The 26,173-nt window shown below is 38.3% G+C and overlaps 1 protein-coding gene across 3 annotated transcripts; it reads right to left on the reverse strand.

Moving 5' to 3' along the window:
- Positions 1-481: 481 nt before the first annotated feature.
- Positions 482-26,173, reverse strand: LOC120634472 (membrane-associated guanylate kinase, WW and PDZ domain-containing protein 1). Of its 3 annotated transcripts, none has more exons than XM_039905085.1 (21): positions 25,320-26,173; positions 21,206-21,405; positions 19,598-19,807; positions 18,476-18,607; positions 16,259-16,388; positions 15,515-15,636; positions 14,456-14,586; positions 14,118-14,219; positions 12,784-12,895; positions 11,565-11,684; positions 10,160-10,582; positions 9,748-9,861; positions 8,842-8,977; positions 7,236-7,335; positions 6,417-6,552; positions 5,393-5,517; positions 5,011-5,102; positions 4,238-4,324; positions 3,054-3,190; positions 2,037-2,242; positions 482-1,041 (listed from the first exon to the last, which is right to left on the reverse strand). In XM_039905085.1, exons 1-20 carry the CDS (start codon positions 25,532-25,534, stop codon positions 2,067-2,069), a joined length of 3,000 nt encoding a protein of 999 aa, XP_039761019.1. In that variant the 5' UTR covers positions 25,535-26,173; the 3' UTR covers positions 482-1,041; positions 2,037-2,066. The 3 variants fall into 3 exon arrangements, with proteins under 3 accessions (XP_039761019.1, XP_039761018.1, XP_039761020.1); XM_039905084.1 differs by having other exon boundaries at positions 15,515-15,714; XM_039905086.1 differs by lacking the exon at positions 9,748-9,861 and having other exon boundaries at positions 15,515-15,714.

Below are 26,173 nucleotides of genomic sequence, written 5' to 3' on the forward strand. Positions count from 1 at the left end.
TACCAGAAATTTAAAAATTAACATAAAATGGAAAGCAAATTCACAAGGACAACTAATCTCTTAAGAGATTTCTACCAGAAGCTCTCGAGTATGAGAAAAAACTAAGAGTAGAGCTGAATAGGTACTTAATAATAATATATGAAATACAGAATGTGCTGTTTCAAGCTTAACTTAAACATACACGGGGATGGGTTATTAGTTTCAGAACAAAATTTCAGCTGTGATATTAATAAGGATTATAGAGTCATTGTTGATAAAATAAGTCAGAGTTATGAGTTTGACGGCCGAGTTGCGCAGTTGGCAGCGACCCTGCTTTCTGAGTCGAAGGCCGTGGGGTCGATTCCCACAACAGGAATTTTTTTGTGTGATGAACAAGAATATTTTTCAGTGTCTAATCTGCATATTATAAGTATGTGTATGTTTTTTATTCATATAAAATAATTCATCAGCTATCTTAGTACCCAAAACACAAGCTACGCTTACTTTGGGGCTAGATTGCGATGTGTGTATACCCGTAGTACATTATTTATTTATTTATTTATCAATCGTTGGCACCGGTACCAAGTACAAGCTCTAGTGGAATTTTGTCAAAATTATTTTATCTATGAGCAAACGGCCTTGAAGGCTTTTATTATGTGGCGCTGCTTTTAATAATTTGTCACGCGAAACTTCGCTTACATGTACGTTAATAATAACGACTGTAAGAACTTTCTTAAAGTACTTATATAATTTGGACGGTAGATATCCGCAAGTGAACATTTTAAGGATAATAACAATTTAACTACATAAGGTGCCTAATACTAACTTATTTATTATAACAATAAAATACATTTCTAAAAAATACAACTAGATATAAGGTATCTTATCCAAAAAGTCCCTATAAAATAAATTTGATATTAAATTAAAGCTATTGGATTCAATACTCCAGGTAATTTAATTTAAACACCTGTAAAAAGTCATCTTAAAGTATGATTTAATCGAGAATGAGAATTTTTCTTCAACCTTCCTGAGTATCGGCATGATACATTTCATTTCGAGATTCTGAAACAATGAAACTATTCTTTAATGGCGCAGGTTATATAGGTAATATGTATAGGTATAATGAATTATGACTTATATATTTTTGTGTTCTATAGCATGTTTGAGCTAATTGAAATGTCACTTGCTTCTACAGTGAAGTATGGAGGGTAGAGGTAAGGAGAGTCATCTGTGTATATGAAAAAGTGTCGTCAAAATGTATTAAATTAGGATGGCGCCACATTTGCATCAGGGTAACTCTTAAAAGAAGCGCCAAATATAAATATTGTTAGAGTAGGCTTGAAAAATAAACAAGGAAGTATGGAGATACAAGGAAGTAAGGTTATATTTACCACAATATTTTGTACAACGTAAGTTGTTGAAATTCTCAATAATTAACTACTTTAGTCGATAATGACATTAAATTTTTTAACTCGGCATACTTCAATTCATCTACGATTGCTACATTCATACCATACCCTGTGCATCCACCAGTGCACTTGTGGAGGACTTTGAACTGTTATTTAGCGCATACACTGGACACTTTTTCAACTTTTCTCCCATATAAGATGACTCTCCTTACCTCTACCCTCCATACAGTGAAGGAAAACATCGTGAGGAAACCTGCATGCCTGAGAGTTCTCCATAATGTCCTCAACAGTGTGTAGGGTCCACCAATCCGCATTGGGCAGTTATCTTAATACCAATAACAGAAGCTACGCTTTCTTGGGGCTTGATGGCGATATGTGAATTTTTATTTATTATCTTACTACTCTACTCACTGAATGGGAATCACGGTGCGGCCCATACAATATGTGTGTCTATAGTAACAGACTACCTCCTCCAATACAACCTTTCCAGTCTGATGATCTTTATATTTGTGGCTGAATTCCACCAGTACACTGGGCCAGTGTGGTGGACTACGGCCTTAACCCCTTCTTATTATAGGTGGAGACCCGTGCCCTGTAGTGGGCTGGTGATAGGTTGGTATGACGATGATGATGGTATGCGTGACCTACTCAGTCTTGATGTGCGTCACGCGTCACGCGTCAGTCTTGCCGCGGGCGCGTGACGGTGAGCGTGACGGCGGTGCCGGAGTGCTTGATTAGCGCCACGACGTCGGGGTGCGGTAGGTTGCGCACCGGCTGCGCGTTGATGGCCACTATCGTGTCGCCCACGTGCAGGCGACCGCAACGCGACGCGGGGGAGTTGGGGATCAGCTGGCCTGGAAGTGTGTCGTAATATATATTAGTTTATTTTTTTTATATTTATTTTATGTTATTATTTGTGTATATTTATTTTATGTATTCGTATGTAGTTAAATCACCTATTTGTTCTCGCTCTTGTTGTCCTAATCCTAAGGTTGCCTGGCAGAGATCGCCTTTAAGCGATAAGGCCGCCTTTAGTGTTCTACTCCAGTTTTAGTGTTTCTCTCTATTCGTCCTTTATCTTCCTAACTGTCTAGTGGTGTACAAATAAAGAGTTTAAATAAATACCAATAAGTGGGATATGGAGCGTCAACAATATCAAAATAATACTGATGTTTTTCAACTTAATATCAGGTGTCTTGAATATAACTATAATTTTTTATGTAGTGTGTTTTGATAATTCTGAAGAATTATCCGAATTTTATAAATTCAAACGTGTCTCATTGTAATACAGACCTACGGACTAGATGACGCTACAGTCGCTATAAGACTGGTCTGGACTGTCAGGTTGGATGTCACGGGCAACTATTCGACATACTACACTGACAACGTCACTTTTAAATATTATAATTCTACCACTATAATTAGAACCCGTTAGAATTATAACTTGGTCGTAGTATAATTATTTATTTTAATCATTTTTATACCAGGAAAGACCAGTTCCCGGTTACCACGGGATTTGTGTAGAACCACTACCAGCTAGTATATAATATAAGTATGGAAAGTCTTTAGTTAACAAGCACTTCGAACAAATTTCCTCTTGATTATATCAGTTTTTATCGTCTTAAAACTGTAGTTTTTAAAGCCAGTTACACCAAAATTACATACCGATGGTGCTAGTGGCCTTGTTGGTGGAGGAGATCACGACGAACCCGAACCCTTCGCCTTCGTTCCGCGTCACCGTCACGTCATACGGAGCACTGGACCAACCGGGCGACGTGCTCGTGTCGTACTGGACGCCGTACCTGAAAGCGAACATTTACTTAGTATTGTAATTTAGTTCCGGCCTGGGCAGGCGTTACTTTGCGGAAATCCATAATATATTATGAAAATTAAGCTTAATTTGCTATAGTCCGCGAACAGCAGGAGAATCTGTATGGTGTAATTATAATTTCTTCAATCCGTATACTCCACACCAAACATATCCTCGGCAATGTACCCTCTACGCACGTTTCGCTACAAAACCGGAGCATCCTCAGGAGATGTTGACTTTACAATGAATAATTGTTAAGTCTTAACAATTATAATATTAATATTTTCATAATAGTTCCGGTCTGGTGCAAAAACGTGTTACTATGCTCGAGAGCATAGCCTACTGCTGCTATAGAGAATTGAAATTGAAAATTAATCATTTATGACAAAATACACGTTAATAAGGTGTTACATATCCTAGGTTTTTTTTTTTTATATTTAGGTGTAGACAGACATCTTAAGATTGTTAATTATAAAGTGTGTCCTAATTATTTATAAGTTTCTTAAATGGGCCTAAAGTCCGGCCAATTTAAGCAAACAAACGTCAGGTCGTTTAAGTCGAACGATTAAGTTCTGGGAAGATTAAAATATATTTTAATTTTAGTGTTCTGTTAAATTAAAAAAAAAAAATGTCTGTAACTCTAAAATAGTAAAATAACCTTACCTAAAGTTTTAATGACATGTCATTTGTTTGTTTACATGTGAGCCGCGGATCGATTGGATTGGCAACGATGATAGCCCAGTGGGTATGAGCTCGATTTCACTATCGGGGTGCCGAGTTCGAATCCCAGCACGTACCTCTATCTTTTGTATATTTTGAATAATTAAAATATAGCTTGCTTCAACGGTGAAGGAAAACATCGTGAGGCATCGCTGCATCAGGCATGCAGGTGCTCGATAATGTTACCAAAGGTGTGTGGATCCCACCAATCCGTACTGGGCCAGCGTGGTGGCCGGCCTTAACCCCTTCTCATTGTGTGAGACCCGTGCTGTAGTGGGCGGGTAATGGGTTGATATGACGATAGAAATATAAGTTATACATAGGTATATGCGCGGCGGGCGGGTAGAGCGGCGCCGGGTGCAAGATGTTGTAGGGCCCCGCTGGCACCTGATGCAGGGGCTCCGTCCTGAAATATATTAACCATTTATAGCAGCGAGTGTTATCTATACTAATATTTTAAACGCCAAAGTGTTTGATTGTATTGCATACACTTTTACAATAAACTACTGATTGATATCTTGGATATGTCCCTTAAAAAGTTCAAAGTTTGTATTAAACGTTAGCTTATAGAAAAGTCCTTGCTTGGGTGTGAATTATTGCTCTAACCAGGTTGCTCTTCTTATAATTTTAAATTACAATGTGAGATAGTTGATCTAAACTGCAATGTTTCCTATTAGATGACGCTACAGTCGCTATAAAACTTATGTAAAAGACATATACTAATTTCGGCACCGATGGTAGGAGACCACCGTAGCTTAATTGGGAAAGCGCTCAGGCCGCGATGCCATTAAATGCCACAGATAACTAAAAATTTAGATTTTGGGGTGAGTGCGATACCGGTACGCACGGCTTACTTTCAGAGCTATGTTCGTAATAGTTTAAACTATTAAATATCACTTCTTTAACGTTAAAGGCAAAAATCGCGAGTAAACCTTTATGCCTGAGAGTTCTCCGCAACGTTATCAACGGCTTGTAAAGTCTACCAATACGTACTTGGCCAGCATGGTCGACACTACATTCTCACTCTCACTCTTCTCATTCCGAGAGACCCGTTTTCTGCATGTACGTTTCAAAATGGAACGTGTTACTTACGCGAGTAAAGGTTGGTGTACATGCGGCGCAGGTATGTTCGGCAAGCCCATTGGTTGGATATCCGCTCTATTGTGACGAACTCCTAACGTCACCTGCGAACATGAAATATAATACTGATGATGCCACAGACACGCACGCACGCACGCACGCACGCACGCACGCACGCACGCACGCACTCACACATGTAAATGGTTGCCAGTGCAATTAGGGGTTTAAATCTACACCTTATTGATGTACACAGGGCAGCAGGTTGCAAGACGTGTTCCTAGCACGCCTTGCGAAGTGTTTTATTTTTTTTAAAGACGATGATTTACCAGTTTCCATCAGGTGGGCTGTCTGCTTGGTACTTTAACTAATATTATTTAAAAAAAATGCAACTTACATGCCCTCTGGATGCAGCTTGGCAGACGTAGGCAACCGCTCTGGCGTGCGTCGCGCCCGCTAAAGGTATACCGTCTACTGAAGTCAATAGGTCTCCAGGTCGGAGCAGGCCGTCTGCTGGGCCACCTGGAAATAATACATACTTAATGTTATAAATGCGAAAGTGTTTATTTGTTTGTTTGTCCTTACTTTACGCCCTGACTAAGATTTTTTTTGTATAAAGTTTGTTATAAGGACGATATAAACGGTCGACTAACTAGAAACGGACCTAAATTAGTGATATCTGCAAATCGTTTGAGAAAAGGACAGAAATCCTTTGTGGGGATGCGTATATGCTTTTATAACATGATACCGAAGGTAATATTAGATCTACCTTTATCTAAGTTTAAACAATACATTAAAACACATTAACACACACACAGACAAATCGTGGTTACTACACGATTGATGAATTCCTTAACGACAAGGCTGTTCGGAAGCAGGCCACGCCACTCTCATCTCTCACAAAACAGAAAAATTCTAAAGATTGTTAAACTTTAAAATGATGTTGGAAAAGAGCAATCTGCTGAGTTTTTTGTCAGCTCTTCTCAGTGGAAACTGCCTTCCGAACCGGTGGTAGAGTCACTACAAACAGACTTGACGTTTCAAAAGTGCTTATTAATTAGGCCTACTTGAAATAAATGAATTTTGAATTTTGACGGAAAGTAATATAAGCTACTATTTATCTCAGGAAAACAAATGGTTTCACTGGATTTGTTAAAACGGTTACCGTGACCGGTAATTATAAAACAGTTCCCAGTTGGCCTTCAGTCGGTAGTATGTAGTAGAGCTTTTTATGACAGAGCTCGTCTGGGTAGGTACTTTCACCATGTTTATTTCTGCCGCTACGCAGCATTCCTGTGTCCTCAAGTTTATGAACACAGGCAATGGTCTTCCACCTACCATCAGGTTGGCTATCTGTACTTCAGCTACTGTTGAGGGTCTATAATGGGTTGATAATGACTATGAGTAAAAGTTTTAGTTACCAGGTACAACATATCCAACTGCGACGCGGCTGCCGTCTTCGGTGCCCCCAACTATGCGGAACCCGAAGCCAGCTGATCCTCTGGCTAACCTCACCAGAACATCTGCTTCTGGGTCCGTCGTTCCACCTGCTTCTACCTGTATAGAATACTTACGGTTTATTCAAAACCAAATCTCAGTTTCAAGAAATATATATTATATTTTTTAGTTATGAAATTAAAGTTAATCCAAAAAGGGGTTGGAATTTATTGTCTATGTTTATGATGTATCTGTGTGCGTGAAAACATGTTTGTGAATGAATATTGTTTCAATCCGTGACTCCAATTGAACTCAAATTTAAACACATCTATGTTGTGGTTGTCACAGCGTATTTTTTTAAATAACTTTGTTAAGTCAATTTTCTAAAAGTATTGAGTCCTGAAAAACGTGTGCAACAAAATATTATGCCTACTTAGCCGACTTCTTTCAAAAGGGGGTACGTTATCAATTGGTTTTTCGTATGTATGTTCGGCCATAGCACCGTCATTTAATTTTTTTTTTCGAAACTATTTATTATCGAAATGGGCCCATTGAATTTCACACAGATCTGATGAAGGTGGACAACGGAACACTTTAGAAAATAACAGGAAGTCAACCGCGATTTCTGCTATCGCTGAAATTACACGACAAAAATCACGCCTGTCCGAAAGGTTATATGTAATAGTATTTAGTATATAGTTGTGTTTCAGAGTGAGCAACCCCTCAGGTTACCGGCAAGTGTCCATCCGAAAAAGAAAGGATTTTTTTCTTTGCCAGTTGATATTAAATAATAATTTGTTAACCTGAGGGTAGTTAGCGACGTACAACGCCGGCTGCTCCGTTTCATAGCACGGCGATCGCGCCGGACTGTGCATATGTCTTGCGGGTGATGCTTCGCGCAACCTAAAACATATACAAGACATAAACGTCAATTTACTTCTAAATGGAGTAAGCAGTGATACACATTTTAAACACAATTTTGGCCACATTGTCATACAGATGGTGCTTGTATTTTCTTAAAATATAAATATTAGCGTTTGATACTTTTCTATGAGGATAAAGAAACTTAAGATTTCTTAAAAATACATTTATTTTCTAAACTTGCAAAGAAACTTATTTCTAAACAATGACTAACGTGTGGACTACTTTGAAACGAAACTTATCATAACTAAATAACATATCTCGGTAACACTTGTCTAGAACGTCGTTGGTAGCGATTGTCACTGCGGAAAATTTAAGGGCTGGTGCTAATTTCTTCGGATTAAAACACGTGCGTTGCCATAGAAATAAATATGATACCTTTGTTGTTATAGCGACCTATTATAGATTACTTACGTGCTATAGCCATTATACAGCGCTTAAGAATTTGTTTCCTTAATGTAATAAAATAAATGAAGTTTAAAATATTTAAATGATGTTGTAATTTCTGTACAACTGCAGTATGTATTGGTGCGTCACGAGTCGGAAATTTCAGGTGACTACTTTGGACATGGATATTTCGGGGTTTCATTAATGTAATGAAACAAATGAGGTTCAAAATATATAAATAAAGTTGTATTTATTTACTTTTACGTAATTTCCAAATTAGCCTGTTGGTGTACAGCAAAATATATGTGCGGGAAAGGGTGTGTCGGGTACTACACACAACACAAAAAAGTACATCACAGGGTTATATGTTAAAAACTTACTTAGTGTAAATTACTATAGTAACAGGTTTACATCTCCTTGGACAGCTTTAATAAAACAATAAATAGTCTCTGAGATAGTGTCCATCTTATAAAGTGGTTTGAATATTTTGGCATCTTTACAAATAAATTTTACGTACACCAAAATCTTCTGTGTGTTTTTTAGCTTTGCGAGATATAAGCTATAGTTTTACTGGTGAGATGTATTTGTGAATTCTTGTATCCGATTCTCATCCGTATTTCGTACGAGCCACGGTCTAGCATAAATCATCCTTTAATATTTCATTATTTATTAATAGCCTTAAGTCCACTAAAGACGTGACGGCAGATATGCAGTTGTCACCACTCCGCCTCTTCTCGCGGGTCTCGTACGAGGCGACTAAGGAAATATATCCATTGCTGGACTTAAGGCTATTGCTGAATGATGGCCTGTCTCAACGGTCCCATGGGACGGGTTGGTAATCGCAGTAGATCGTAGTAGTAACACAGCCGTATGATGACGGCAGATATGCAGTTATCACCACTCCGCCTCATCTCGCGGGTCTCGTACGAGGCGACTAAGGAAATATGTCCATTGCTGGACTCAAGGTTATTGGTGAATGATGGCGTGACTCAACGAGACCCCATGGGACGGGTTGGTGATCGCAGTAGATGGTAGTAGTAGCACAGAGGACGCTGCTGTCCGTTCCGTAGCTCCCATAGTTAATGTATTCACAATATTTACCTTAAAGGCGAGCCCTTTATTCTGCTGTTCGAGGAGTTATTTGAGGGAGACTGACTTTGCAACCGCGTAGATGGCGAGTTTGTTAGGAGTCGATCCGTTGCGCTGTTGTTAGACGGCGAGTGACTTCTCAAGCGGCCTGTTGAAAAAATTAGCGATTACATGACCGATTTGAAGAGCGTCTTTGAAAAATGCAAACCTTTTGCATGGTTTTTAAGAACAGTCACTATTATATAACCCAAAACCTTGAAGACTTGAGTTCGGTATTCATCATCCTCATCATCATATCAACCAGTTAGCGGCACACTACAGGGCACGGGTCTCCTCCCACAATGAGAAAAGGTTAAGATGGTAGTCCACCACGCTGGCCCAATGCGGATTATTAGCAGATATGGTAATTTGGCATTCAAATGCCGTATGCTGACGGAAGATATGCAGTTTTCACCTCCCTCCCTCTCCCCGCAGGTGTCGTACGAGGGGACTAAGGGAATATAAATAAAAAAAAAAAATAAACACCCGGCTAAGTTTGTTGTGGGCTTCTTCTTAGACCAGGACGCGTTCGAAACCCTCGTAGCTTTCGTTTTAAGTTTACGAATGTGGTTATCGCCATCATCTCACTACCGTGTAATTCTTATGTACGCATCAAAAGTGCCACCTATGGGCCTACTTGAATAAAGATATTTTTGGCTTTGACTTTAACAGAGATCTGGAAGCAGCGTCCTCTGTACTGTTACCAGCATGGATTCGAAATTTAGTGTTGAGCATATAAAGCCGACAGGGCTGTCGTAGTTAGTATTACTAACGTGATGATAATCGTTAAAGCCTGACTACAGCATGGTGGAACATCCCCTCTCATATGGGAGAGGCCTGTGTCCAGTAGGATTAATAGGCTGATGGTGAAATGATTACCAGTGGAGTTGGAAGGCGAATGCGGTCTGATCCTGCTAGTGGAAGGTGACTGCCGCGACAGGCCCCCCACCGCCGCCGTGTGTGGGGAATGTAGCATCCCGTCTTCTGGGAAACCTTGGAACAGGATGCTTTAGTAAATTAATCGTTTTTATGGACTCGGTGACTGTTTCTTTTGGTCTTACACCACGGCTGTTAGACCCAAAAAGTTTTAGAAAGTATTTTTTATAAATACAGGAAGGGACCTTGACCTACCGCCACTTGTATTCTTTAGCTACGTATACCATTTCTAGGATGGAAGCTATATATGCGCAAAATTTCATCAAAATCGGTGCAGTAGTAGAGTTACAAACAAACAAACAAACAAACACTTTCGCATTTACAATATTAGTTTGGAAGTATGGACGGCACTTACCACCATTATCGCTGCTATCGGCAACGCTGGCGTTCCCCCTCCAATAAGCGGCGTTCATATCCACGTGGACAGTAGGGGTGGGAACCTCGCCCCAATTATTGTTCCATCTCTCCCCCTCCCACCCTTCGCTAGGCCCGTCCAACCTCCCTATATACTCTGTGGTGTTCCCATCCCATTTTTGAGCGGCCTCCTCCCACTTTTGTCCATTTTGATCCCACTTCTGCGTTTCCGCCCAGTTCCGCACGTTATTAGAGTTGTCCAGCCAAGGTTGCTGCTGCCATTGGTTTTCCTGGTTCTCGTTCCAGGGTGTGACGACGGGGAGGGTCAGTCTTGCCCCGGGGGTGCTGCTTCGACGTCGTCTTTCCATTAAAGTTTCCCGGTTTTCTCGGTTTTTGTTTTCAGGAACCGCATACGTTGCTTCAACTGGAGATAAAGAAGTTTTGGTTTATTAATAAGATTTACTTTAACGTTAAATTGTTAACGCAAGGGTAATGCTAGCGTCACTTTAGGCGCCCCAAAACTCTTAGCTACACTCAGGTTTCTAAATGCAATGTTACTCATGCCAATTCCGACATGTAACGTTCGACGGTAAAGCTTTTTGTGACAGAGCTCATCCAGGGTTTGCTTATTGAAGCCTCAAAACAGCGGTGCTACGTTCCGTTTGAACGGAACGTAGCACCGCTGTTTTGAGGTGTAATTATAGGCACATGAGGCTTAATACCTACGCGTCATGTTTGATGGACACAGCGCGACATTTTGTAAGACATGCTCCTTGTAAGAATGCTCCGTTTATAGACGAGGGTTTTCAACTTAACATCAGGTGGGCCATCAGCTGGGTCTATCAATCATAAACAACCCATTACCGTCCCATTGAAGGACACGGGTCTCTTCAAAGAAAGAGAAGGGTATAGGCTTTAGTCCACTACGATGGCGAAATGCGGATTGGTGGATTTCACACACCTTTGAAAACATTATGGAGAAGACTCAGGAACGTGAGCTTGCTCACATTGTTTCCTTCACGGGTAAAGCAGTTGCTATTAATAATAAATAAATAATAAATATACACACATTGCCATCTAGTCCCAAAGTAAGCGTAGCTTGTGTTATGGGTACTAAGATGACTGATGAAAAATTTTATGAATAGTATACATAAATACTTATAAAATACAGATAAACACCCAGACACTGAAAAACATTCGTGTTCATCACACAAACATTTTCCGTTTGTTATTTACATTTATTGATTGTATTGCTTAAAACGCAAATAACCTAGAAAAGTTGGAGGCGCTGTAGTAACCAGGCTATAACCGCTTCTGAACGTAAACAATTATTAGTGATATATAAACAAATCACACCAATAAAGTGAACAATATAATTAATACGTAGGTTAGGTAAAATAACTTACCAGAGTTCATGCCGTTCTGTCTCTCTCTAACATCATTGTCCGTCGTGTGCAGCGGCTGCGATCGCAGTTGTTCTGCGGTCGGCGTTTTACTTCTGCCCAAGTTATTGTTATTGGATGCGGCTGAAAATAAAAACATGACTTAATGGAAATTGGCACTATAGTTCTTCAGACGCTTTTTGTGCGATGTTATCCTAACTAATATTATTTAAGTGAAGGTGTGTTTGTTTGTCCTCCCTTCACACCCTAACTAAGCAACTAGTCATCTTGATTTTCAGCATATAGTTAGTTGACAGGAGAGAGGCTACTTGTTATATCAGGAAAACATACGGTTCTAACGGCATTTGAAAAAATAAAAATAATGACAACATTTTAAGTAAATTTGACCACTGATGCCTGAAATAAGTATTAATATACACTCGTATATAGTCATCAACGCTCTCCCCTTCACATGAAATAATTGATTGTACATTAACAGAACGTGAAATTAATTCAAATTCAAATTTTCTTTTTCATGTAGGCCATTTGTTTACATAATTGTAAGGGGACGGTGATAACTTCGTTCGCTAACTTAAGCTATGAGGGTTCTAAACGCGTCCTGCTCTAAGAAGAACCGACAACAAACTTAGCCGGGTTAAAATGAAATAACTAATTTAAATTTAATAAGCTAAAGTAAGTCAAAAAAAAAAACTATAAACGATACAGTTTTGCCTTGCGGGATTTTTATGCAGAGTTGAGATAAACGCCACAAGGTGAAACTTGGCTTGTTACCATTAATACCAATATTTATACCATATATTTAAACTTGATACTAATATTGTGGAGTCTATCAAACCCACTTCTTCTCAATGTGGGGGGACACTCGTGGCCTGTACTAGGCCGGAAATTGGGTTGACGGTAGAGTTAGAGGTCAAATATTATTATTATTCGAAGCCCGATATGGAAGGCTTTTTTACCATCCTTTCACAGATGTCTTGTGACCATTTGCGACCAGTCTTATAAATGAGCATCTTTTGAGGAATTGAAGAATTTAGGGTCAGTGGCCATCCTCACTAATATTATAAATGCGAAAGCGCGCCTGTTATTTGTTTTTTGTTTGTTACCTATGTCTGGCTCAACCGTTGAACGGATCATGATGAATTTTTGCACGTAGTACGTACGTATCAATCAGAATCGACAACATTGCCAATTAATACGCCCGTAATATTCGAAGGTCACTCACTTGAAGCAGGTTGGACGCGGGTCGCAGATCTACTCCTCGGCGCTCGCGTTATCGTGTTCCGTCGCCACACACGCAGGGTGGTCTCGGATAACGCAGGGCAGTCTTTTAATACCTACAAGTTAAGTGAACAAGGTTTTGTTTTCATTGTATCAAAAGGAACCCTGTTGAACAATTTTCTTTATTAATTTTATAAATTTAAAATGCATATAAAAATATTCGGAACCGACAAGGATTTGAACCTGCGACTCTCGGGCAATCGGGGCCTGAGCGCTTTCACCAATTAGCTACGGCTCTCCTACCGTCGATGCCGGTACGCATGGCACGCAGGCATTAGCATATGCCTTTCACATCAGTCTTATAGCGACTGTAGCGTAAAAACACTAATAAAAATTATGAAAAAAAAAAATCTTCTTTATTGCTTATTTATTTATAAAGGACTCTTAATAAATACATACACATATATTATATACTGTAATAAACTTGAACAATATTTCGCATATTGATAAAAAGTGACCAAGATATTAACAAAAAAAATAATAACGTACATCATCAGCAAAAATAATCATAAAGACAGTAAGGAATAGGTGTTATGTCCACTTTATATCTTTTATTAATTTTTTATTCCACTACAAGTTAGCCCTTGACTGTAATTTCACCTGATGGTAAGTGATGATACAGTCTAAGATGGTAGCGGGCTAACCTGTTACGGAGTATGGTAGTTATACCCATAATAGGTTTCTACACGACATCGCACCGAAATACTAAATCGCTTAGCGGCACGTCTTTGTCGGAAGGTTGGTAACTAGCCACGGCCGAATCCTCCTACCAGACCAGAGAAAATTCAGAAATAATAAATTTCCAAACTGTCCCTGCCGGGATTCAAAGCGCCAGGTAGGTCGTCAAACCACTTACCATAGGTGAGCCATCTTCTAGGTCCATCAATTATTGTATATTATGGCCTATATACAAACCCAGGGGTATGACTACCATACTCCCTAATAGGTTAGCCCGATACCATCTTAGACTGCATGACCACTTGCCACCAGGTGAGCTTGCAGTCAAGGGCTTACTTGTAGTGGAATAAAAAAAAAAGTGGAAAACCATCAAAATTCAAAAAAATCTTAATCTTTTTTTTCAAGTAGGGCTAATAGAAGCACTTTTGAAACGTCAATTATGTCTCTATTTCAGATTCATCGCCCATAAACTAATAAGTTTTGCTACAACACTTCGCAGGGCATGCAAGGACCAAGTCCTGCAATGTGCCACAATGTAAATTTTTAAAAGGAAAAATTTATTCTTAATGCTCTCGAACACTGATAGTTTTACTTTCGTACCTGTACAACATGCTGATGAGGTGCGTGCCTCACATCATTTTCACCGATCTGTAGCAGGAGATCACCTTCTCGTAACCCGGCGCAGCGACTACGGTCCAGCACCTGGAAGAAGTAAAAAGAAAGTTGAATGGTTGGCAGTTTGCAGTAAAATGACTGGTTCATCTACGGTCAAAGTTAATAAATGAAAGAGTGTAGGCGTCATATTAACAAAAAAAAACGCAACCAGGCATTCAGTACATGTTTCTGAGTTTCCAAGAGTTGGATTTTTTTTGTCGGTCATTTCATGAATTTAATGATATTAACAGTTCAGTTTTACAGACATAAAAAAGGAAGTATACCTTCTTAACCTTCTGCCCGTGCACACTATCAGCAATGGTAAATCCGAAGCCCGCAGCGCCTCTTCTTAACGTGAGCACGAGTTCGCGTCCTGGTTCGTTCGATGTACCATTGGTATTCCGGTGTTGGTGGTCTGTAATTAATTGCACTTAAATTGATGTATCTTTTTTGATTTTGTTTCTTCGAAATCTTTAGTGTTCACAAAAGTTTTGAGTAGAGCTTTTTGTGACAGAGGTCGTCCGGGGTAGTAATAGCACCATGCTTAATTCTGCCGCTAAGCAGCATTGTTGCAATGCTGTGAAGGGCGTGGTTGCCAGTGTAATTACAGGCACAGTATTGGATAGACACAACACGCCACTTAGAAGTACGTGTACCTCGCATACCCTGCGAAGTGTTTCAGGTCACCTGATTGGTCCGTCAATTTTTATTACCAAAAAAAGTGCGCAGGCGATTATTTTAATGTGTTAACTCATTTTTTCGTTTTCGTTCGGTTAGATTTAGGTTTTATAATCCAAAATTTTTGCAGTTTTAGTGACTTTTGTACAAACTCGGTGCAAAAGTCCATCTCGAAGAATTTTATTTTAAGCATGTGTGGTTTTGTATTATTGGCCACCTGGTTCAGCAGATCGTCAGCAGGATATTTTGGTTACTGGGATTTGCCAGTTTTAGCAGCTAAGAACCATGGTTATGCAGTATTCACTAAAGGTAGCCGGCTAGATCTTTGTTTAGTGCTATGTGGCAGTGGCGTTCCTAGGGTCTTGAATTTCAGCAAGGTCAGACCATTGACCAGTAGCCAGTACAAAAAAATGGCCGGCGTAAGGACACCTGGGCGGTACGGGGTCGTGGTCAAGATTAAAATTAATCATAGATAATATATATGTTTGGTTATAATATAAATGTTTGGTTTTTTTTGTACTCTTTACTGTGAAGATTAAAATTAATCAAAGACAATAAATATTTGGTTTGTATTTAGATAATTGTTTTTTTTTCGGGGGTGGTTATTTCATCCAGCTCGAAGGATCTTTGGTGAGGGCTTTGTGGAGTTGTGCAGTATCACTCACCAGTGGCCAGGGTCAGCAGATGGTCGGCGGAAGGGCACCTGGGCGGTGCGGGGTCGTGGTCGACGGAGGTGGCAAGTTCGTCCAGCTCGAAGGATCTTGACATGAGCCGCCTCTGGTTGGGGCTGTGTGGGGTTACAGGAGAGTTGTCAGTTTCGTCGCGTCCTTGAGATCCTACGTGATTTGGCGAGTCGAGGTTAAATCTGTAGATATATTTAAAACCATTTTCAGTATTCTGCGAACGTCCCTTGTTTGTCTAGTGGTTAATGGGTTCTAAATCCCACTTCTGAAAAGGGTGGTTGGGGATGGTGATATCCATCACATATATAATGGATGGTAATAACATCATATTGTTAGCATAATATTTAAGTAGAACATATTTATTTATTTATTCAGCACAGTATTTATAATTCTTTCTAATGGCAACTTTTGCATGCATATCATAAGTAGGAAGTACGAGACCCCAAATTGCGGGTCATCTTTATCAACCATTCACTTGCGCAGATTTCTCAGTATGAGCAGGGTTTTGACAGTAGTCCACCATGTTGGCCAAGTAAGGATTGGTGGACTCCATCCAATCCACTTTGAGAACATTATGAAGAACTCTCAGACATGCAGATTTCTCTATGATGTTTTCCTTCACCGTTAAAGCAAGTTATATTTTAATTGCTTAAATTAAAAACCCTAATCACTAGGCTTTTAGCGCACTCTCCGCAAGCTGGGGGTAGTTAGTCAAAAATAATTCACCTGGTCCTCAAAGCCCTGGTAAGTTGTTGCATGGCAACAGCGTCTGAGGTTGCTGGAGTAGTCGCGTCCACTGCCATTGTGCTGAGCACGCGGGTATTCGGATCTTCCGAATCGAATGATAAAGGGTAGCCTGCAGAGATATTATAAAGGTTAGAGGTGCACATCATAGAGGCTTTAGGCGTGCGGGATCACTATAGTAGCGGGCTTACTACCATCTTTAAGGCGTCATGACAGACACACTCTTTTTTTTAAATGCTTTTCTTTTGCTTTTTTGCAATGCTTTCGATCATATATGCTAAGTTTACTTTAATAACTAATATGATATTGTTATATTATTAGTCATTAAAAAAAAATGACTAATAATATAATAATATCATATTAGTCATTAAAAAGTAAACTTAGCATCATATATGGTAAGTATCAATAGCATTGCAAAAAAAATCATATATTTTACTTTTTTATTTTTCGTTAATTTGTATTATATTCTTTTTGTTAATGTAATAATAATAATAGTAATGAATTAGGAGTTGTATTACAATTCATAATTTCGTGCTAAAATCTATTTGATTGGATCTATTTAAAACATATATAAATTATGGACCTATAATTTTTATTAATACATAACTATAAACTAAAATAAAGTATTTAAAAACTAAATAAAATCTAAAACGTCCTCGAAACCACCGCAGCGAGGCACAGTTCCTAAGATGCTGGCAGCATGGACCTATTGAATTATAATAAATTGTTAGTACTTCCTTAAAATTCCTTAATTTAATCTCAATTCTGTAACATGTTCGACAATGTGAAATATTCATACACCAACTGGTAGAATGTACTAGATTGAATTTAAAATTATAAAAACTCTATATTCTTTATTATACATATTATACATTCTTGTAAATAAATTATTATCATTACTATCAATTTCGTAACAGCCAACATTTATATGAGATTAGTTACTGTTTGAATATGAGACGGTATTGTCCCTAGAGCCTTGACTCGCCTAAAGTCATATTTAAAAATGTGATTTATGTCCATAAAAATACAACGAAATTTAAACAGAAAATGGGACTGTTACAATATGAATATTAGAAGCAAACATAGAATCGGTAACTTGTAAGTTATTGCGCATAAATTAACCACCCCAGCTGGCAGGAGACAAAAATTCCCAGACCGGATATAATTAACGTGTCCACCTGCACGAGTACATGGAATTGGAGAAGTTTAACGCCGTTCATTATTATATGGATATTATTTCCACTTGTGTGCCAGTGCTCTGAGAGTTGATAAAGCTGTGGGAGAAGATAAATTTTTATCCCTGCCCCGGGGAGATAATTTTTTTTTTTTTTTTAATTGCCACCTGTCCATGCAAGCTGTGCTGTTTAATTTAAAAAAAATACACTTTTATTGTACACCAAAGAATAAAAGTAGTTACAGTGATATACACATAGAGCAAGAGCAAGAGAGATAATTTTTGCTCCTTGCAATAAGGCATAACCAGTTTTCCGCCTTCCAATAATGTATCTGATGACGTTTGACGGCCGATCGGCGCAGTGGGCAGCGACCCTGCTTTTTGAGTCCAAGGCCGTGGGTTCGATTCCCACGACTGGAAATTGATGAACATGAATGTTTTTCAGTGTCTGGGTGTTTATATGTATATTATAAGTATTTATGTATCCTATTCATAAAAATATTCATCAGTCATCTTAGTACCCACAAGCTACGCTTATTTTGGGGCTGGATGGCGATGTGTGTATTGTCGTAGTATATTTATTTATCTTCTATATATATAAAAGAGAAAGTGTGTGGGTATTTTCCGTATAGGCTCCAAAACGGCTGGACCGATTTCAATGAAACTTTCAGGGAATCTCCGGATTGACCTGTCGAGTAATCCTGTAAAGCTTGGTGACGATCGGAGCCCTCCTATTTTGGAACTGTTAAATACAGCTTTTATTTACTATGATAATATTCTATTGTTGGGTGTACATGGATGGGTGTAGATAATGATCTTCACCCGCTCGAGAAGAGAATAGAAGAGAATGAATACGGAGAGATATAAACGATTTAATATATTATGAGACTTAAATTAAAAATGTAATAATGTAAGTTTATTGTTTAAATAAAATAAAGCAAAATCTAGCCCGGCGAAGCGGGCTGGGTACGCTAGTTTATTTATAAAAAAAAAATCTATTCTTCTTAATAGATTGTGATACCCACCACGCACAAGATGCAGGGTGACTTCGGTGCCAGGCGTGATAGACTGAAAAATCTGTGCCACTTGGGCGTGGGACAGACCGCGCACACCTCTGTTGCCCACGCCCACTACCACGTCGCCGGGCCGCAGTGCACCTGGGAAACAAATAGGTTTACTTTTAACTAGCTGATGAGTATGTATTACTTACTTAAACAATAAAAAAGCTTGGATGTGAACTGCGCTAACTTCATAGCTTAATATTATTTTACTGTGAGATGGTGATAAAAAAAAATTATACGACTATGTTTGTTGTGGGCTCTTCTTAGACCAGGGTGCGTTTGGAACCCGTAGCTTTAGGTTTAAGTTGGCGAATAGTTATTACCATCCCCTTACAATTGTGTAAACAAATATGTATGAACGCTTCATAAGTGCCTGTGATAGGCCTACATGAATAAAGAAATTTTGAATTTTTAATTTATAGTCTTTTCAATTTCATAGTGTCGGTACACCGGCAGGAGAATTTGGCACTTTACATTTATGCGTTTTTTTTTTAAATTAAAGTAAATTTTGCTGCTGCATTTTTTTACTTCAATCCGTATACTCCACACCAAACAGATCCTCGGCAATGTGCCCTCTACGCACGTTTCGCTCCGAAACCGGAGCATCCTCAGGAGATGTTGACTTTACAATTAATAAAATTGTTAAGTCCTTATTAAGCTTAATTTTCATTACATATTATGGATTTCCGCAAATTAACGCCTGCTTCTATCCAATACCTAGCTAGATCGATTTATTGCCCCCGATTCCAATTATTTAATTGGAATCTACGAATCGCCTCCAATCCTGATTGCAATGCCTGGCTTGTATATATTTATATACAAGAATTGCTCGTTTAAAGATATAAGATTAAAAAAACGACTTGGCCACTCCACTCCGTACTTGGCCAGCGTGGTAGACTATGAACTATACCCTTCTCATTTTGAGAGGATACCCTGTATTGGAGCTTGAATGTAACTGTACAGTGCATCATCAATTTACAGTAGGTTGTAGTAAAGGGCTAACTTGTAGTGGAATTTAAAAAAAAAAAGAGTATTGGAGCGGTAATAGTTTGTAATTATGATGATGATGAAAAAATAAGTATTTACCATCAATCCAAGCAGGGCTGTGTGGCACTATGCTCCTAATTTGAAGATATCCCTCCGTTTCCGGTATGCCCTCAGCGCCGATCAGCGTGAACCCCAGACCCTGGGTGCCTTTCGTAAGATTGAGGGTGAACCTCTCCCCTCTTAACTCTCCCGAGGGTGGAGGGCCGTTCATCTGGTTGTTGTTACCATTTTCTGCAACCATTTTTTCAGCTAGAATAACAAAACATTGCAATGTTAGGATTTTTTAGATATACACCATGATACGAGTATTATTCTAGACGCTTCTTGTGTTGTCGTTATCTATGCTTAATTCTTCCACCAAGCAATGCTGTGTTTCGGTCTAAAGGGCGTTGGTGTAATTAAGGCACACCTACGCCTCAGGTAATGGACACACGGGGAGGTACATTGCAGTGGCGTGCATAGGGTTTTTGATCGTGGTATTCATAAAGCAGGTACATGGCATACAATTGAAAAATTCCAATACGAGTGATATAAAATAATTTGGGTATGCAGTGCTTTTGTGCATGTATGAAGTGCACGCCCCTGATTGCGAGATGTGTTGCCCTACAAAGCATTACTCTGTTTAAAGATGGTTTGTCGATCAATGGTTTTCCACATACCATCAGCCATCAATTTAAAAAAAAGAAGTTCGATAAATGAGTAAATATAAAAGTTTTCCAATTTGTCTTACTTCCACAAAACAGAGTTCCAACTACGGTCTTGGAGTCTTACATATTGCACTGCTACCCTATAGATTTCATACACCTTGTATAGAAGGAGAATTTTTCTATTTTACGCTATCTACCTGCCTTATGCCCACCTTGGATGAAACCCCTAGTCACGCCACTGTACATATTGAACTACCCCTTCCTTAGTATCAACTTTGTCCTAAGTAACTTCAGCATTATAGATACCCTCAGGACGACTATCTTTCGATCTTCTATGTCATCAAGCCCTAAGCAAAATAAAACTAAATAAAATCCAAAACGTGTTCGAAAACACCGCAGTGAGGCATGGTACATAAGATGCTGGCAGATTTGCCCCTGTTAATGACCAAACTAATTCTTTGGTATCTGCCAGCTCTAGGATCACCGGTAAACTCGATAACTCCTTTTGACTATTCTTTTAAAATAACTCGAGCCCCGGTCCCCATGGTCGCAGTCTTAACTTCAAAAGACACAAAAAAGAAACTGCTATCAAGGTTTTCGTAATTGTGCTTCTTGGCCTGCTCGGCACTCCAGCCGCACCCACCATTGACGAGGTTGCCTGGATGTGTGATGCAGTGCTATCAACACACACACACGGAACGAGCGTGATACCATCAGGTCTCTTGCCATCGCTCCGTGCCATTGGGTTCTAATACTGGCACGTGAGCGATAGCAAGATATCGAGCCCTAGGCCTTTAATAGTTCTCTTTTTAAAAAGTCTGTGTTTTGTATGTTCAAATTGACCTCCCTTCCCCCCCCCCCCCCCCCCCCCACCCCCGTACGCAAGTCAATACTTTTACCAATTATATTAAGAGGACTATCCATTTTTCCGGCTATCAAGCCCTGGATGCCGTTGCTGCCCCGGGACCTGCTCAGAAGCTATGTTATATACGAGCCTCACCTCTAAGCCTTCTCGCCTGCAGTACAGGATTCTCATACTGCGTCCGTCTGTTAATATGGTCAACGTAGTACGAGCCATATCTTTCGTCCGTAACCCTTTCCCATCCGTATGGCAGCTCATCTTCGCCACATTCACCGAGGGAGTGTTTCCTGACTCTGGCTAATCGAGGGTCTAGCCAATGTGACGTGCCAGTGTTGTAACTGTAAAGAAATAAAGAATATTATCCTCTGGCTATTAATATTATGCCAGTTACTCTGGATATAGTAATTCCATCTATAGACTACCCATTAATTCGACAGGTCAGCTTCCTTAGTAGATCTATTACTAAGTGACCTTGTTTAGAAGCAGTAAATCAATAATTAGTATAAAATCAAATGAGCCTGTTGCTTCCAACTGTTATAGATAAAGCACTTTAAATATTCAGAACATCTTCATTAAAAAAGTTAAATGTATGGACAGAATTATAATGTTTGTTTAATTTATTCGTTCACCTGTAAACTTTCTCAGTTTCTTTTGAAAACATTATAATTAACGTCTTTAATAATTTTATACTAAACTTGCAGTTTCTTAAGGCTGCATTTGTTGCTTATTTTCAAAAATTGAGCAGGAACTCTTGAACACAAATAGGTATCCCAGGAATAAATTTATAGAAATTTAAATCCACACAAGTTCTCATACAAATAATCAGGATCAAAAAACTCTATGATTAGGACACATGCCCAATATCATCGAGATGGGTGCGATGGTTGAGCATAGGAAGCAAACACTCAATGAACACACAGAACCACATGTATAAAATATTAATAGTGATTATTAGGATAATCTATCACTATAGATTGTACTAATTAGTAATTTATTCTGACTCAAATAAAAAAGAGCTCAATTATTATGTCCCAAATTCACCAGGTCAATTAATCTGTATAGGATTATCAGAGTATAAATGTGACCCTGACACCTTGAATAGCATTAAATTGATTCATTCGGAAGTGGCACAGTTTAGATATTATTAAATACCTACATTGTTTTATCACACAAATGTAGTTGGACTGCTTGTTTGTATGTTCACACGTAAATTTTATTAAATGAGTCAAACATTCTTCATCAAACTTTAATTCATATGTACCATCAGCACCAAACACTTCTCATAAAAAAAATGTGTTTGCTCAACGTTGTGTACCTCCTAATTAAACTGGAGGATATGACCGTTCCATGCATGATATAACAGTGATAACAATAATCTTAATTCTCAGATGCCCGATGGTTGTCTTAAAACAGAGATCATCAAATACAATCCCACAACAATCTATTGCAGAATTAATTTTGGAACTTATAAAATTACTCTCTAATTCTAGTTTAAATAACATTTCAAATACTAACTCTTCACCGTCCAACGTCGCCAATTCGTTATTGAAAGCTCTAAACCAAATCTTTAATTATGGACCACAAAATCCTTCAGTGGAACTGTAGGAGTGCCATGAGTGAGCTTTAGATAAATATTAATTGTGATGATTTCACACATACAAAAATTGTGTATTTATGTATGTTGAAAATATAATTGTAAGAGATTAGAAATTTCCAACTCATATTGAGGTATTTTAGGTATAGTTAGGACCTAAATTAAGAAATAACTACATCCAAATGGCTCCATTGGTGCCAATTTTGTTGTACACAAATCTCTTAAATCTTAAACTTAACTAGATTGATTTTTCGATTTTGAAAACTATAATAATACTATAATAATTGATTTCATTTTAATAAAACTACCAAACCCGCGCGACTTCGTCCGTAAATGAGTAGACTGAAAATAGTTTGTATGTCCAATATAAATGATTCTGAGATTCCAATCTAAATGAATATAGATCTAGATCGATTTATCGCCCCCGAAACCCCCTGTATACTAAATTTCATGATATTGTTGGAGTCAATTCCGAGATTCCAATTATATATATATACAAGAATTATATATATACATATATATACAAGAATTGCTCGTTTAAAGATATAAGATAATATTAAACAAATACACATGTCATAGTATTCCAAATATTCAATTCCAATTTAACATAATACAAAAAAGTTACCCTCTAATAATGTTCTTCTTTGAATAACACAAAAACATTTTTACACCACAATAATATTATATTTCTTTCTTCTTTAAATATCAATCACAAATAATCAAACTGTAATGCAATCTTGATATACCTTATTACATAAAACGCATAATACACATGCAGCTTCTGAAATGAGACTGAGACTTTTTCAACGGAAACTTCACTTTAATTTCTATTTTCAGTAGATCAAAATATTTACATTATTACGCCTACAATGAGAGGCCTGGCTAGCATCATTAACAACTCATATGGGATACACATTTTCTACTGCTTGAATTGGTAATGAATGTGAATATATAATTGATGGATTTACGACCAGAAAATAATGTTCCAGTTTCCCTTTCATTATACCTTTGGCTTGAGTTTTGTTGTATTGTATTTGGAGGGGACGCATGCCATTGCTAGGTGGGTGATCTGTCCTGTATATGGACAGTTTAAATTCAAAAATTCAAATTCAAATTTCTTTATTCATGTAGGCTACTCATGGGCACTTATTAAGCGTTCATACATGTTTACATAACTGTAAGGGCATGGATATATTTAATAATAGGGATAACTTTCTTCACCAACTTAAACCTAAAGTTACAATTCCATTCTATTCCCCATGATAGACAGAAAGGTTTTAGTATCCTCCACTGCAGCCACTTGTGGAGCTATCAGTATCTCCTACGAAGAAGTTTGTTACTTGATCTTTTTCAGTTATTCTATCCTTACCATGTAGTTCTTATCTTACCAGTGCATACATGGGGCACGGATTGGATGGATGGATTTGTTTTTTTAATTTTCAATACAATTTCGCTCTGGATTGCAATCTCACCTGGTGGTAAGTGATGGTGCAGACTAAAACGGTAGTGGGCTAGTCTGTTAAGGCATGGCGGTTATATTAAAGACATATACCTCATTGCTTTCCATGTGGAATTGTAGATTTAGCGTTTTGATATGATTTTACTGAGAAACTGATTATTGCTCAGTGATTGCTTTCCAGCAAATCTTTTTTTTAACCATCACCTATGAACTCTTCAGTGAGTACACGGTACTCAACCTCCAAAGTGCCACCCTGTTTCCATCCGTCAACCTAAGGCATATGTCTTAAGCCATACAGCTGCAACCATGCCTTTCAGTCGAGAAAATAGTATTGGTGGCAGAAATGAGCAAGACGGGCAGCTTGGACAAAAAGAGTTTTTTACAGAACATAACATATTTGATTAGGACTTGAATACAACTCTCATCTAGTTTAAGAGTAATAATATTCATTTTCTTTCTCTTCCTTATTGTTTTAATAATTTTCAGATATGATTTATTGTCTTTCTATTTAGACTACTCTCAATCAGATAATGATAGAATACCAGAATTGATAACATTAGTATCCACAGTACACCGCAGAGTCACTGGAGTAATGGTGCAACAGATCATAGACACATGGATATACACTTCTATTCATTATATGTCTTGTTTAAAAAGATAAACTTGATTTTTTGTGTTGGCATATTTTTAATAACCAACCATCTGCCTCATTTTATTTCAACTTGGTTATATCTTTAGTTACCTAAGTAAACATCTTTTGGTTCAGTCGCCTCATATGCATGAATTAACTCCAGACCCTTTATGGAGCAACTTAGGTATGCAATTTGCTCTTTATATTCAGTCAGTTGTCAGTTTTACCAATGCTTGTACATAACGTAATACACTAATAGACATGCTTATAACAATAATATTACGGAACAGTCTTGATTTTTCTTTTTGTTCAGGTCTTTGGGTATTTGTGTAAGCATTTTGAGATTGGTTTCCTATTTTCACAGAACTCAGTGTAGAACCCTAGCAAACTCACTTAAGATGTGTTTATTGCTCTTAAAGAAATTCCTTTGCTAGGACCTTAGTTGCAGTACTAGTACATTTTTATTATTGGTAAAGGTTAGTAACCCAAGCAGGTATTACGGATGAGTGGCAGATCTCATTAGGCCTAAAACCTATAAAACTTAGCAAGAAAACTTAATTTTACTTACTCTATAAAGTATCTTTCTCCAGAAGGTGTAAAAGCCTTCTCCCACATCGGAGGTAATGGTCCCAAGGTATAATCTTCTTCATCCTCTCGTTTATGGTTGGGATCACCAACTCTGACACCAACTACTGATCCACCCACAGTACCAGCAGTACCTGAGCTGTGAGTCGAAATATTAGCCGAAGATAGTCTATCCGAGTCCACGGAACTCTGAGCCATTGCTGTTATTCGCTACACTTCATAAGAACACGCACATTTCATAACAAAAATCACCGAATTCAACAACTGTTCCCGCCAAATAGTTATGCCAATTTGAATTTGGAACAGTCTTTTTCACTTCACTTGGCTCGCATTCTTTGAACTTTACTCATCGAAACGGGAGGCATTCCACAAAAACAAAACAATAGAGGCACATAACACTGTGACTCATTTTTGTGAACTGATGTCTCATTTAGACCTTAGGGGTCTATTTTTTACTTTTTGTGTTATAGTCAATACCCAATTTCCACGTATTTATGGACTGGCTTCATTACATTAATTTGTCTTTCAGTCGTGTCAATGTTGCACCGTACACGATTAAAATCAAGGCCCGACGTATCTGCACTGCAGGTGCATCGTAAGTTCTCGTAACGAAATACCTCTGATGTTGAAAACAACACACATTCCGCGTCCCTGTAACGGTAAATTAGATAACACAATTCGAAAGCCAATATTATAACATGTTAATTAGATAACGAGTTCACTTTCTCACATAAACCCGAAATTTTTTTAACTTTTTGAAAGTAGGTGCAACAAGTTAAAATGTGCGAGTAGGACGTTAGGGCTGGCATAAATTAATTTACAAGTTTTACAACACAA

Source organism: Pararge aegeria, chromosome 24, assembly GCF_905163445.1.
Source record: "Pararge aegeria chromosome 24, ilParAegt1.1, whole genome shotgun sequence".
NCBI classification, from domain to species: Eukaryota; Metazoa; Arthropoda; class Insecta; order Lepidoptera; family Nymphalidae; genus Pararge; species Pararge aegeria.